At 41.7% G+C, this 15,225-nt stretch overlaps 1 protein-coding gene across 1 annotated transcript in view; it reads left to right on the plus strand.

The window, feature by feature from the left end:
- LOC116463533 (G2/mitotic-specific cyclin-B2) overlaps positions 1-11,929 on the plus strand; it is a 19,913-nt gene extending 7,984 nt beyond the window's left edge. The window contains exons 4-9 of the mRNA XM_032146670.2: positions 1,370-1,540; positions 1,644-1,802; positions 3,626-3,862; positions 4,164-4,304; positions 10,434-10,544; positions 11,655-11,929. Coding sequence (XP_032002561.1) covers positions 1,370-1,540; positions 1,644-1,802; positions 3,626-3,862; positions 4,164-4,304; positions 10,434-10,544; positions 11,655-11,765 — 930 coding nt within the window. The 3' untranslated portion in view covers positions 11,766-11,929. The remainder of the gene's footprint in view (positions 1-1,369; positions 1,541-1,643; positions 1,803-3,625; positions 3,863-4,163; positions 4,305-10,433; positions 10,545-11,654) is intronic.
- The last annotated feature ends 3,296 nt before the right edge of the window (positions 11,930-15,225 follow it).

Here is a 15,225-nt window from a genome sequence, read left to right on the forward strand (position 1 = left end):
AAAAAAAAAAAAAAAAAAAATTTAAAAAAGCAATGATTTATTTATCTTTCATTAATAAATACTTGTTTTAACTACTTTATAGATTTTTAATTTGCGTAATTTTTATAAATACTTACCCAGTCAGCATAGGAGAGTGAAATACTGAGTTGTGAACTTGCTCAGTCTTTGCTCCCTTCTCCTATTTTATTTATAGACTGCAATATGCTTTTCTCCTTTTTAGTTGCCAATTTTTCAACTTAGAATAAGTTAGTTAAAGAGAAGAAAACATTATACTGCAGAAGAGGCTGCTACTAAAGTAGGAGGATCAGCTCCAGTAATCTTTGAACCCAGGTGGTCAAGTTTCTTTCATTTATTGAGCACCTACTACGTATCAGGGATTATATAGATGTTTGAGGTACCTTAGTGGGCAAAACCAATTAAATAAACGTAAGCTTTTAGAGCTTACATTCTGGCAGAGGTAGACAGAAAATAATACACATACTATATAAACTATAGAATTTTAGAAGTATAGGTTTTATGAGAAAAAACACAGAATAATACACATACTATATAAACTATAGAATTTTAGAAGTATAGGTTTTATGAGATGAGACATATGGGTAGGGTGGGAGGACAGAAATTGGAGGCAGGTGATAATTTTGTTTTTTGTTTATTTGGTTGGTTTTGAGGCGGAGTCTTGTTCCGTCCAGCCCAGGCTGGAGTGCAGTGGCATGATCTTGGCTCATTGCAACCTCTACCTCAGCCTCCTGAGTAGCTGGGACTACAGGGGCGCACCATCACGCCCAGCTAGTTTTTGTATTTTTAAAGTAGAGACGGGGTTTTGCCATGTTGGCCAGGCTGGTCTTGAACTCCTGGGCTCAAGCCATCCACCTGCCTTGGCCTCCCAAAGTGCTAGAATTACAGACGTGAGCCACCGTGCATGGCCTGATAATTTTAAATAGGAGTTAGAATAGACCCCATTGAGAATGTAATATTTAAGCAAAACTTGAAGAAAGTAAGGGAATTACCCATATGGACATAGGGGCAAGCATTCTGGGTAAGAAGAACCTGGCTTGAGTGAAGCAGTCAAGGCAGAGAAGCAGGAGATGGGTCAGCGAGGGAACTGGGGAGGGCCAGATTATATAAGGTCTATAGGCCATTGAGAGGACTTAAGTTTTCAGTTTGAGTGAAATTAGAGAGTTTTAAACAGAGAAGTGTCTCTTGAAGAACTTCACATACTATATCTTGAATTATTCACCTCTTGGTATGAAATTTGTTTTGTCTTCAACATATTTCAGATGTGTGTATGATATTGATATTTAAGCCAGTTGGTTCTGCATGTATTTGTGGTTAAGGCTGCTCCTACATGTGCCTTAATTTGTTGGTGTAGGGTCCTTCTCCCACACCTGAGGATGTCTCCATGAAGGAAGAGAATCTCTGCCAAGCTTTTTCTGATGCCTTGCTCTGCAAAATCGAGGACATTGATAACGAAGATTGGGAGAACCCTCAGCTCTGCAGTGACTACGTTAAGGATATCTATCAGTATCTCAGGCAGCTGGAGGTAGGTGGGCCTTTGTGTTTTGGTTGTATAAGCAATGTGGAATTTACCACACAGCTGGGAAGGAAGCAAGGTCAGCTTTTTAAACTTTTGATTCTACCCACAGGTTTTGCAGTCCGTAAACCCACATTTCTTAGATGGAAGAGATATAAATGGACGCATGCGTGCCATCCTAGTGGATTGGCTGGTGCAAGTCCACTCCAAGTTTAGGCTTCTGCAGGAGACTCTGTACATGTGCGTTGCCATTATGGATCGATTTTTACAGGTAGGTGTGGCTTCAGGGACTTCATGCCAGTGGCTCATTGAACATTACATTTATGCTTGGGGGGTAGAAAACGAAAGTGGGTACTTCTGAAAAAAAGACCAAAAATCAAACTGTGAGAAGTCAAAGAACTTTAGGGACTAAAAAGGGAAGTAATCCAAGTGTGTCAAGCCTTTGATGATGCTGACCAATATTGGGCATTTCTGTAAGGCCAGCCAGCTAAAAAGTACTTGGGGGAAATATTGCATTGCCACAATCCTTCATCAGAGGACATATACTATCAGTTGGGCTGAAAGTCCATCTGAAGCCTGTAGTGCCTTTGGATGCTGGTTTTCTGGGCCTGCTTGCACAATTTCCATAGTTTGGTGCTCTTTGGTGTTAAGTTTTAAGTTTCCTCATCTGAAAAATGATGAGTTTGGCTGGAGAACCTCCACGTTTCCAGCCAACTATGTCATTGAATCACTGTAGAAGAAGAAGGTGGCAGTATTTGTTTTTTTTAAAGGAGCAGGGGTTGTGTGTGGAGTGGATTTAGAATGTAGTGTAATAAAGAGTAATATAAGAAAATAAGAGACAAAAATAATCTTCAGCATATTTATGAGTGGGTAATGCACAGCCCCTGACCTGTTAGAAGAGACAGCAGATATAAATTGCCAGTGTGTTATCTACCAAACAATAGCCCTGCAGATAAGGTTTTATTTATTTAAAGTCAATATTCAGGATAGGGGTTTAGGTCAGGCACAAATTCTGTCCAAACAATGTAATAAAAATTACTTTACAATAATGGCCCTGAGATACTACAAAATCCCAGGTAGTATGCATTCCTCTTTGGGCAGGAAAGCACAACAGTGTTTTAGGTAGGTTTCTTTATTTTTTATTTTTTTGAGACAGGGTTTTATTCTGTTGTTACCCACGCTGGAGTGCAGTGACCCAATCTGGGCTCACTGTAGCCTCCACTTCCTGGGTTCAATCAATCCTTCTGCCTCAGCTTCCCAAGTAGCTGGGACTACAGGCATATGCTACCACGCCCAGCTAAGTTTTTGATTTTTTTATAGAGATGGGGTTTTGCCACGTTGCTCGGGCTGGTCTCGAACTCCTTAGCTCAAGTGATCCCCCCACCTCGGCCTCCCAAAATGTTGGGATTATAGGCATGAGCCACTGTGCCCAGCTGTGGTAGATTTTTAATAATGAGAATTGAAGCAAGAAAAGTACAAAGTCCCAGTTTTGGAGAAAAAAGAAAAAAAGCAATTAAGGGAAACACTTTATCCTAGCCTGAGAGTCTCCCTGACTCCAAAGCATTAGTGAAAGATTTTCTAAGCTGAATAATGGGTATGCTTTTGGTAAGGATTGAGGAAATGAGCCATCCATTAAATTCTCACTTTTTTCTTTGGCCTTATCTCTATTCAGACCGTGCTTAGTGTGTCAGGTCAGGGCTGCCACAGATACTCAAGTCAGCATGAGGTTGTGGGAAGAGTGACTAGGAGCTTGGTATTCAGGCTTGGATTCTTCCCTTCTTGGCAATTGAATGATCTTGGCGTGGTGTCTGAATCTGTTCTCAGGACACCTATTTGTAATTGAGGAATAAAATATGTCCTTCCTAGAATTTTTATGAGGATTGGATGAGATAATATGTTAGAATCTTAGCACTGTGCCTAGCACACAGTGCTCAATTACAGATAGCTGTCGTGATCAGTGGTAGAACAGTCAGGTCTCCTGTGCCCTTATGAGCAAACACAATGTGCACTTTTCCAGGACTTGGTTTCCTTCTCCCACCCAAAGCTTCACTCTTCTTGTTAGGTGTGACTTTTGATACATTAATTTTCCATTAGGTTCAGCCAGTTTCCCGGAAGAAGCTTCAATTAGTTGGGATTACTGCTCTGCTCTTGGCTTCCAAGTATGAGGAGATGTTTTCTCCAAATATTGAAGACTTTGTTTACATCACAGACAATGCTTATACCAGTTCCCAAATCCGAGAAATGGAAACTCTAATTTTGAAAGAATTGAAATTTGAGTTGGGTCGACCCTTGCCACTACACTTCTTAAGGCGAGCATCAAAAGCTGGGGAGGTAAGTGCCTCCAACTCTGTAAGAGACTAGTTTTACTTGGTGTCTCATCCCAGAAACCTTGACCTAATTAAAGGAAAGCTTATTTATAGGACGCATCCTTTAGATAAGTCTTAATGCTTACCTCATCAGTTCTTAAGAGAAAAGGCCTCATGATCTATGTTTACAACATAGTGTGGAATAGAGTAATTCTTGAGAAGGATAAGTGAGTTAAGTGAATTGGAGTTCCTAGGCCTTCATGCAGAATTTTGCAAGACAGTAATTACAGTTGTGATTCTTACTGTCCCTTGCTGTTCTTTCTTAGGTTGATGTTGAACAGCACACTTTAGCCAAATATTTGATGGAGCTGACTCTCATCGACTACGATATGGTGCATTATCATCCTTCTAAGGTAGCAGCAGCTGCTTCCTGCTTGTCTCAGAAGGTTCTAGGCCAAGGAAAATGGGTGAGTGGTGGATTTAAGAAGAAATTAATTAGGCCACATTTTAGTCCTTCATAATATGAAAGGCCTTAGCATTTTTACAACACTATCCTTGAAGCAATTGGTTTTGTTTTGTTTTTGAGACAGGGTCTCAATCTGTCGCATAGGCTGGAATGTGGTGGTGCCATCACAGCCCACTGCAGCCTTGACCTCCCAGGCTCAAGTAATCCTCCTACCTCAGCCTCCCGAGTAGCAGTGACTACAGGCACGCATGACCATGCCTCGCTAATTTTTGTAAATTTTTTTGTGGAGACAGGGTTTTGCCATGTTGTCTAGGCTAGCCTCGAACTCGGCTCAAGCAGTCTGCCCACCTTGGCCCCCAAAGTGCTAGGATTTCAGGTGTGAACCACTGTGCCTGGCCTGAAGCAATTGTTTAAAGTCCAAATGCCTAAAGGAAAGCTACTTGGAGAGGGGCATAGGGGCTTGTGCTTGTAGTTCTAACTACTTGGGAGGCCGAGGGAGGAGGATCATTTGAGCCTAGGCCCAGGAGTTCAAGTTTAGCCTGGTGAACATAGAGGGACCCCTGTCTCTTGGGAAAGAAAGCAAGCAAGCTACTTGGAACAGTTCAAATAGAAGTGAGTTGACTATATATACCAAGGTGCATGTATGCAGTATAGAGTTGTACAGAATGAGGAGGGCCACTAAGAACTGATATGTATAATTTCTTAGATACTATGTTAAGTGAAACAAGCAAGTTGTCAAGCACACAAGACAAAGGCAGGCCAAGGCCTGACTGATTTAGCCAGTAAGAATAGAATGAGCCACTTGTAGATTCAGAAGAGTAGCCAAGGATGGCATCTCCCTGGGTCTTTGTTTCACATGGCAAAAAGGATAATGTGGAAACAAATGGAGCTGGATGGCTGCAATGCAAGCCACAGGTACACTGTTGTGGAGAAGCCAGTTCTAGACCACTGCTAAGCAGTCTTCTAGTCTGCAGCTATACCCTGAGAGCAGCACAGTAGAAAACCTCATCAGAACCTAGGGGATACGAAGCTGTCTTGGCCGGGTGCCATGCCTGTAATCCCAGCACTTTGGGAGGCCAAGGTGGGCAGATCACCTGAGGTCAGGAGTTTGAGACCAGCCTGGCCAACATGGCAAAACCCCCATCTCTACTAAAAATACAAAAATTAGCCAGGCATGGTGGCAGCTGCCTGTAATCCAAGCTACTCAGGAGGCCTAGGCATAAGAATCACTTGAACCCGGGAGACAAAAGTTGCATTGAGCCGAAATCGTGCCACTGCACTCCAGCCTGGGGGATAGGGCGAGACTCTGTCTCCAAAAAAAATAGAAAAAGCTGTCTGGTGACAGCCTCCCAGGAGAGATAGGGAGGTGAGTGGGAGATGGCTGGGCGGCAGCTCTGCCCACACCTGCCATCTCCTCCTTTTCCAGGAGGATCACAAAGCATTTTGCCAGGACAGATCAGCTGTGGTTCAAGCCTTGGCCTGTGTGGCCTATATGGATATAGGCAAGGTCACCAGGGCAACGTGGTGGAGCTGTTCACCTAAACAATGTATATTGTAGTTTACATGTTATGCAAGAAAGTGTGTGTGTGTATATATATTTATATATTTGTTAATTTTTTGGTATAGGAGGAATAAACCAGAAACAACGAAAGTGGAAACTATGGGGTTCTGTGGGAATAGGGTGGAGGTTGAGGATGAGAGGACTTCTGACTGTAACCTTTTATTGACTTCATAATACAGTGTAACTTTTTTTACTTTTGAACAATGTAAATATTTTATGCAAACTTTAAATTGTAATTAAGTGGAAATAAACAATGTAACTACATGTGAAATTGGTAACAGAACACAGAGGAAAGAATTAATTTAAGTACTTGTTGCTTGAGCGCAGGAGTTTGAGCCCAGCCTGGGTAGCATAGCAAGACACCCATCTCTACAAAAAATTAAAAAATTAGTTGGGTATAGTGGCACACACCTGTAGTCCTAGTTACTCAGGAGGCTGAGGCAGGAGGATTGCTTGAGCCCGGGAGTTCAAGGCTGAAGTAGCTATAATCCTGCCACTGCACTCCAACCTGGGCAACAGAGCAAAACCCTGTCTCCGAAAAAAAAAAAAAAAAAAATCTGTAACCTGAACACAGCATTCTGACTGTGCATCCTTAGTGGGATTTAAAGTAGGACAAAGTAAAGGAGTAAAGTGGTAACATCAAGTTTACTTAGTAGGTTCATTGTTAATAGTAATCTGTTATTATAATTTTGGAACTATTTTATGTGTATTGTAGGATAAAACAAATTTATTCATGTTATCAAGAACTAAAATTTTCACTCTAGGAAGAGTTTTTTAAATGATTAATTAATTGTTTATTATACAGGGTCTTTCTTTGTCATCCAGGCTGGAGTGCAGTGCTGCTATCACAGCTCACTGCAGCCTCAGTTGCCTGGGCTCAAGTGATCCTCCCACGTCAGCCTCCTGAGTAACTGGGATCCAGCCACACGCCATCATGCCTGGCTAATTTTAAAGTTTTTTTGTAGAGATTGGCTCTCCCTATGTTGCCCAGGCTGGTCTCGAACTCCTGGGCTCAAGTGATCTTCTTGCCTTGGCCTCCCAAAGTGCTGGGATTACAGACGTGAGCCACTGTGCCTGGCCTAAGAGAGAAAATACTAACAGTTAAAAACAAAAGGTAGTCCTCACGTAGGAAATAGCAAAACAAAAACAAAGGAAAACCCCTATTATGTTTTGGAAATAACAGCAAATTCATAATAAAGAGTCTCAGAAACAGTGACAACTCAGTAGTAGTGAGCATATTTAGTGCCCACATCTTGGATACTAAATACCATTATCTACTGGCAACTAGGGCTCTTTAGTGAAATTGCTGATTTCAGGGCTATGGCAGGGGAAGTACAAGGTGAGCCTAGAACAATTTGTGCCAGATAGCACACAAATTCTCAAAGATCAATGAGGTCACATCAAAAGGACATAGGAGAGCTGGTCATGGCAGCATGTGCCTATAGTCCCAGCTACTCAGGAGGCTGAGGCAGGAGGATCCCTTGAGCCCAGGAGTTTGAGGCTGCAGTGACCTATGATTGCACCACAATAAAATAGGAAGGGAAGGAGGGACATAGGAACTGGCTTGAAAGGACTCCGGCTGACTGAATTAGAGCATTAAAAAGAATAATGACAGTAATAGATTATAGTGTATAAAAAAAAAGGATTCCTGGGTCCATAATGATACAAAAAATAAAAGAGGGGTTCATTTTTAAAAATCAGAATACCAGCTAATTAAAGTAGAATGATAGAATTAGAAACCACTAATTTTTAACCTGTAATGTAATAATTTATTCAAGCAAGGTACATCAATGAATGCAAAAATCATTAGATGGAATAATTTTGGGAAACAAGATTCATGTAGTCTCAAATTATCATCCCATAGATGCTTGTTAATTCTGTAGCAAAACTGCACATCTATGAGGAAGTGGTCTGGTGGTTTCCACCTTCACCCAGGGATTAAGCTCAGCATTACCATTGGCAGACGACCTGAGTTGCCGTGCCGTGTTGTGCAGTAAGATGCATACATTATCACCTATTCATGCCCAAAATGTTTGACAGGAATTAAATCATGAGGAAATGTGCAAATCCAGAATGTGAGACATTTTAAAAGGAACTGCCTCGATGCTTAAAAAAAAAGTCACTGATGACAGTGTTTCTTACGTGAGAATGGTGTTATGGATAGGTACGAAAATGTGCTTTTTAGAATATGCTTCTGAAACATTTAGCAGGGATGTGCTGTGATATCTGCAAATTGCTTTCAAATGGCATAGCAAAAATTGTGTGTGAGTATACACAGGGAGAGGAGGGAAATGTGGCACATGTTCATGATTGATCAATCTACGTGAAGGATATATAAGAGGGTAATTCTTTCAGTTTTTCTGTAGATTTGGAATTTTTTGAAATAAATGAAACACTTGAGGCAAAAATGTCACTGGTACATGGTACCAGTGGCTAATTTTTAGTCACCTTACTCTTAAATGTGCTTCGCTCTCCCAGTTTTCTGAGAATTTATTTCAAAATGCTAGAAATTGTGCATTATTTCAATTTTTACTCTTGTTTCCTCTTTCTTCCCTTCAAAGTATTTTAGGATTAAATTGTGTAGACTGGGCACAGTGGCTCACACCTGTAGTCTCAGCACTTTTGGAGGCTGAGGCAGACAGATTGCTTGGGCCCAGCAGTTTGAGACCAGCCTGGGCAACATGGCGAAACCTTGCCTCCACAAAAAATAGAGAAACTGGCTGGACGCAGTGGCTCATGCCTGTAATCCCAGCACTTTGGGAGGCTGAGGTGGATGGATCACTTGAGGCCAGGAGTTTGAGACCAGCCTACCCAACATGGTAAAACTCTGTCTCTACTAAAAATACAAAAATTAGCTGGGCGTGGTGGCACATGCCTGTAGTCTCAGCTACTCGGGAGGCTGAGACACGAGAATTGCCTAAACCCAGAAGGTAGAGGTTGCAGTGAGCAGAGATTGTGCCACTGCACTCCAGCCTGGGCGACAGAACGAGACTCTGTCTCAAAAAAAAAAAAAGAGAAATTACCCAGGCATGGTGGCGCACAACTATAATTTCAGCTACTAGGGAGGTTGAGGTGGGAGGATCACGTGAGCCCGGGATGTCAAGGCTGCAGTGAGCTCTGATAGTGCCACTGCACCCCAGCCTGGGCAACAGAGTTGAGACCCGGTCTTCAAAGAAAAAAAGAGATTAAATTGTGGTTTATTTTGCCAATTATACCATGCATATAAAAAAAAGTACTTTCACTTTTAGAATTTTTGTCACAGAACTCTTAAAGTCAGTTGACATATCTTTTTTTTTTTTTTTTTTTTTGAGACTGAGTCTTTCTCTGTCACCAGACTGGAGTGCAGTGGTGCGATCTCAGCTCACTGCAGCCTCTGCCTCCTGGGTTCCAGCGATTCTCCTGCCTCAGGCGCACACCACCATGCCCGGGTAATTTTTGTATTTTTAGTAGAGATGGGGTTTCACCATGTTGGTCAGGCTGGTCTCAAACTCCTGACCTCAGGTGATCCTCCCACCTCGGCGTCCCAAAGTGTTGGGATTACAGGCATGAGCCACCGTGCCTGGCCTTTTCTTTTCTTTTCTTTTCTTTTTTTGAGACAGGGTCTCACTGTGTTGCCCAGGCTGGAGTGCAATGGCGTTAATATGGCTCATTACACCTCAAACTTCTGGGCTCAAGCAGTCCTTCCTCCTCAGCTCCTCAAGTAACTGGGACTATAGGTGTACACCACCATGCCTGGCTAATTTTTCATTTTTCATAGAGATAGGGTCTCCCAATGTTACCCAAGCTAGTCTGAAACTCTTAAGCTCAAGCGATCTTCTTGCCTTGGCCTCCGAAAGTGCTGGGATTATAGGCATGAGCCACTGTGCCCCGCCAATTTATATATCTTCTTACGTGATACATCTTATTATCAATTGACAGCTGTTCTTTTGCTTGAAGTTTACTCTTTGGGAGGCTAGGTCACAAGGCTTGGTGTGGTAGTGTCTAAGTTCTCTCTGCTGTTTGGTGCTTAACTACACAGGATTCAACAAGAGAATCATAGGTAGTCCTAGTTCTTCTGGATTTGATAGATTGTTGCTTGTAGCACAGTTTATTTCTTATTTCCGAACATCTTTCCCTGACTGACAGGGAGCTCTTGAGCTCGTAAGAGACAGCTGGGCCGGGCTTTGATGCAGGGTTGTGTGAGATGTGGCCAGCACTGTAAAGGGGCACTTTGTTTTAAGTGTCTCCTTTTCCATCCCCTTTCAGTGTTGTTACTTGAAGGACTCCTATGTGTGCATCCTCTTTAAAAGATCCTATGGGACTTTTGGCACTTGATTTAGCTAAGAGCTTCACAATGTCTTAATTTAGTCTGGTCTCAGGGCCAGAATCATCTTGCATTTACCGGCTGCTTTAGTGTTGCTGGTACTGTGAGAGTGGTCAGGGCTTTGATTGAATTTCCAGAAGGTAAGAATATTCTTGTACAGCTTTTACATAAGTAATGTCATCATGTACAAGATGTGTTCTTCTAAAGAAGCAGAGGTTTTCTCTTGCCCCTCAGTCATGTCTGTCTGTCTGCTTCTTGTGTTTCAGAACTTAAAGCAGCAGTATTACACAGGATACACAGAGAATGAAGTATTGGAAGTCATGCAGCACATGGCCAAGAATGTGGTGAAAGTAAATGAAAACTTAACTAAATTCATCGTAAGTACTATTGTTTTCTTAAGCTGTGGAAAGCTTTAGGTTCTGGGTTTTGTGTGTATGTGGGGTGTGTGTGTGTGCTGTCATGTAAATATATTAATAACGTGGGAGTTTTAGCACAAATCCTTTATCCTTTATATTTTTCCGGTACAGTATGGTGTGGAGCATACTGATAAACCCTGAAAGCAAACTTTATTTGAAACAAGGTCGATAGGCTAGCCATGTCTAGGCCCAGATCCCAGTCAGCCAGTCAGTTACTCAATGTATTGAATTACTCTGTGCTTATACCAGCATCCTGGGGAGGGCACTTTGCAAGCAGGGAAGGCTGGTTTGCATGTGATTGGGAAGAGAGAGGGCCCATTTCAGATGGCGGTGTGGAAGTATTGCGTATTCAGATGATGTTACTCAGAGCCTCTGTCCAGGGTCTTTTGAGGCAATGATGGAAAAACAGCTAATTAGCAAGCATGGTTAAGAGGGAAGACGCCCATTCAGGGGGCATCCTGAGGACATGGTGTCTATCTCTGCATGGCCCACCTATGAGGAGGAGCCAAAGAAGACTTAGTGCTGTCCTGTGCTTGTGTGACACCAAACATCAGAGCTCACCAAGTGTGTGGTGGCAAAGAGCAAGGTATTTGAACCTCAGAAGAGTCTCAAGTGTCCTCACAACATGATTTGCTTCATGGAAGTGTAATGTGTGTTCAGTCCTGAGAGGACTGTCTGGGATTTGTTAAGCATTAGTTGCCACCCTCTTTTATTGTCAGTTATTGCTGCCAGGCGTGGAGAACCTGTTATGTCCTGTGGCACTTAGATATGGTAAACACAGCTCCCCCTCCCATCCCTCTGGTAGCCTATGAGAGAAAGCCTGCCACTTGGACCTTGAAATCATTTGTTCCTATCACCTGTGCTACCAGCTGTGTTTTATTCATTAATGGGGATGGAAGGAAATGGTCAGGCACATGTTATGAGCCCAGAGCTTTCACTGGCTTCAGCGATTGGGCATCATCAATGTGATCATGATTGTAGCTGCGGACCTTTGATAGTTGTGAATTAGACTAGGAATAAGGTATCAGTGGGGGTTCCTGACATGTGCTTAATCACAAATGACTTCTGCAGGCCATCAAGAATAAGTATGCAAGCAGCAAACTCCTGAAGATCAGCATGATCCCTCAGCTGAACTCAAAAGCCATCAAAGACCTTGCCTCCCCACTGATGGGAAGGTCCTAGGCTGCCGTGGCCCCTGGGGATGTGTGCTTCATCGTGCCCTTTTTCTTATTGGTTTAGAACTCTTGATTTTGTACATAGTCCTCTGGTCTATCTCATGAAACCTCTTCTCAGACCAGTTTTCTAAACACATATTGAGGAAAAATAAAGTGATTGGTTTTTCTTAAGGTATCCCATGTGTATTTATTTGTGTATTCTGTACTGAAGAAATCAGTGAAAGCTTGCTTTGACTAATTTCTTTTTGAGCTGTTATGAATAGCATGTAAATTACTGCCATTATGGCTTGGGCAAGACCTTTTTATCATTTTCTCAAATGGAAAAAACTAGAACTTGGCCTCTGAACACTAAACCTATTCCTAAGCTTCTTGAATACAAATAAGTTTATTATGAAAATTTAAAATGAGAGGATAACCATGACACTTTCCTTTCTAGAAGCTAGTCAGCTGCTCTCTAATTCCTGCATAGGAACTCCTGGCCCAGAGCAACCCTTGTAATGGGTCCCTCTCTCAAAGGCATGGTTGAGACCAGAGAGAGCCATCCCATGAGTCACAGCTGGAGAAAATGGGCCCGTGGCATCCTGTTCAAGGTGAAGCTTGGGATCCATTTTTTTCAGGTACATTATGGGTTAAATGGCTTTGTATTTTTTTGTTTGGCTGGTTTTTAATGGGCACTGAACTTTTTTTTTTTTTTTTTAATTGAAGTTCTGGGGCACATGTGCAGAACATGCAGGTTTGTTACATAAGTATACATGTGCCATGGTGGTTTGCTGCACCCATCAACCTGTCATCTACATTAGGTATTTCTCCTAATGGTATCTCTCCCCTAGTCCCCCACCCCCTGACAGGCCAAAACCCCTCTGTGTGTCCATGTGTTCTCATTGTTCAACTCCCATTTATGAGTGAGAACATGCAGCGTTTGGTGTTCTGTTCTTGTGTTAGTTTGCTGAGAATGATGGTTTCCAGCTTCATCCATGTTCCTGCAAAGGAATTCATCCTTTTTTATGGCTGCATAGTATTCCATGGTGTATATGTGCCACATTTTCTTTATCCAGTCTGTCATTGATGGGCATTTGGGTTGGTTCCAAGTCCTTGCTATTGTGAACAGTGCCGCAATAAACATATGTGTGCATGTGTCTTTATAGTAGAATGATTTATAATTCTTTGGGTATATACCCAGTAATGGGATTGCTGGGTCAAATGGTATTTCTAGTTCTAGATCCTTAAGGAATCGCCACACTGTCTTCCACAGTGGTTGAACTAATTTACACTCCCACCAACAGTGTAAAAGTGTTCCTATTTCTCCACATCCTCTCCAGCATCTGTTGTTCCCTGACATTTTAATGATCGCCATTCTAACTGGTGTGAGATGGTATCTCATTGTGGTTTGGATTTGCATTTCTCTAATGACCAGTGATGATCAGCATTTTTTCATATGTTTATTGACTGCATAAATGTCGTCTTTTGAGAAGTATCTGTTCATGTCCTTTGTCTACTTTTTGATGGTTTTTTTTTTTTTTCTTGTAAATTTGTTTAAGTTATTTGTGGCCTCTGGATATTAGCCGTGTGTCAGATGGATAGATGGCAAAAATTTTCTCCCATTCTGTAGGCTGCCTGTTCACTCTGATGGGTAGTTTCTTTTGCTGTGCAGAAACTCTTTAGTTTAATTCAATCCCATTTGTCAATTGTGGCTTTGTTGCCATTGCTTTTGGTGTTTTAGACATGAAGTCCTTGCCCATGTCTATGTCCTGAATGGTATTGCCTAGGTTTTCTCCTAGGGTTTTAATGGTTTTAGGTCTTACATTTAAGTCTTTAATCCATCTTGAGTTAATTTTTGTATAAGGTGTAAGGAAAGGATCCAGTTTCAGCTTTCTGAATATGGCTAGCCAGTTTTCCCAACACCATTTATTAAATAGAGAATCATTTCCCCATTGCTTGTTGTCAGGTTTGTCAAAGTTCGGATGGTTGTAGATATGTGCTGTTATTTCTGAGGCCTCTGTTCTGTTCCATTGGTCTATATGTCTGTTTTGGTACCAGTACCATGCCGTTTTGGTTACTGTAGCCTTGTAGTATAGTTTGAAGTCAGGTAGCGTGTTGCCTCCAGCTTTGTTCTTTTTGCTTAGGATTGTCTTGGCTATGCGGGCTCTTTTTTGGTTCCATATGAAATTTAAAGTAGTTTTTTCCAATTGTGTGAAGAAAGTCAATGGTAGCTTGATGTGGATAGCATTGAATCTATAAATTACTCTGGGTAGTATGGCCATTTTCATGCTATTGATTCTTCCTATCCATGAGCATGGAATGTTTCTCCATTTGTTTCTGTCCTCTCTTATTTCCTTGAGCAGTGGTTTGTAGTTCTCTTTGAAGAGGTCCTTCACATCCCTTTTAAGTTGGATTGCTAGGTATTTTATTCTCTTTGTAGGCATTGTGAATGTGAGTTCACTCATGATTTGGCTGTCTGTTGTTGGTGTATAGGAATGCTAGTGATTTTTGCACATTGAGTTTGTATCCTGAGACTTTGCTGAAGTTGCTTATCAGCTTAGGGAGATTTGGGGCTGAGATGATGGGGTTTTCTAAATACACAATCATGTCATCTGCAAACAGAGACAATTTGACTTCCTCTTTTCCTAATTGAATACCCTTTATTTCTTTCTCATGTCTGATTGGCCTGGCCAGAACTTCCAATACTGTGTTGAATAAGAATGGTGAGAAGGCATCCTTGTCTTGTGCCAGTTTTCAAGGGGAATGCTTCCAGTTTTTGCCCATCCAGTATGATATTGGCTGTGGGTTTGTTATAAATAGCTCTTATTATTTTGAGATACGTTCCATCAATACCTAGTTTATTGAGAGTTTTTAGCATGAAGCAGTGTTGAATTTTGTCAAAGGCCTCTTCTGCATCAATTGAGATAATCGTGGTTTTTGTCATTGGTTCTGCTTATGTGATGGATTACGTTTATTGATTTGTGTATGTGGAACCAGCCTTGTATCCCAGGGATGAAGCCGACTTGATAATAGTGGATAAGCTTTTTGATGTGCTGCTGGATTCAGTTTGCCAGTATTGTATTGAGGATTTTTGCATCAATGTTCGTCAGGGATTTTTGGCCTAAAATTTTCTTTTTTTGTTGTGTCTCTGCCAGGTTTTGGCATCAGGGTGATGCTGGCCTCATAAAATGAGTTAGGGAGGATTCCCTCTTTTTCTATTGATTGGAATAGTTTCAGAAGGAATGGTACCAGCTCTTCTTTGTACCTGTGGTAGAATTTGGCTGTTAATCAGTCTGGTCCTGGACTTTTTTGGTTGGTAGGCTATTAATTACTGCCTCAATTTCAGAACTTGTTATTGGTCTATTCAGGGACTTGACTTCTTCCTGGTCTAGTCTTGGGAGCGTGTATGTATCCAGGAATTTATCCATTTCTTCTAGCTTTTCTAGTTTATTTGTGTAGAGGTGTTTATAGTATTCTCTGATGGTAGT

This window comes from Hylobates moloch, unplaced genomic scaffold (genome assembly GCF_009828535.3).
Source record: "Hylobates moloch isolate HMO894 unplaced genomic scaffold, HMol_V3 SCAFFOLD_40, whole genome shotgun sequence".
Taxonomy (NCBI): Eukaryota; Metazoa; Chordata; class Mammalia; order Primates; family Hylobatidae; genus Hylobates; species Hylobates moloch.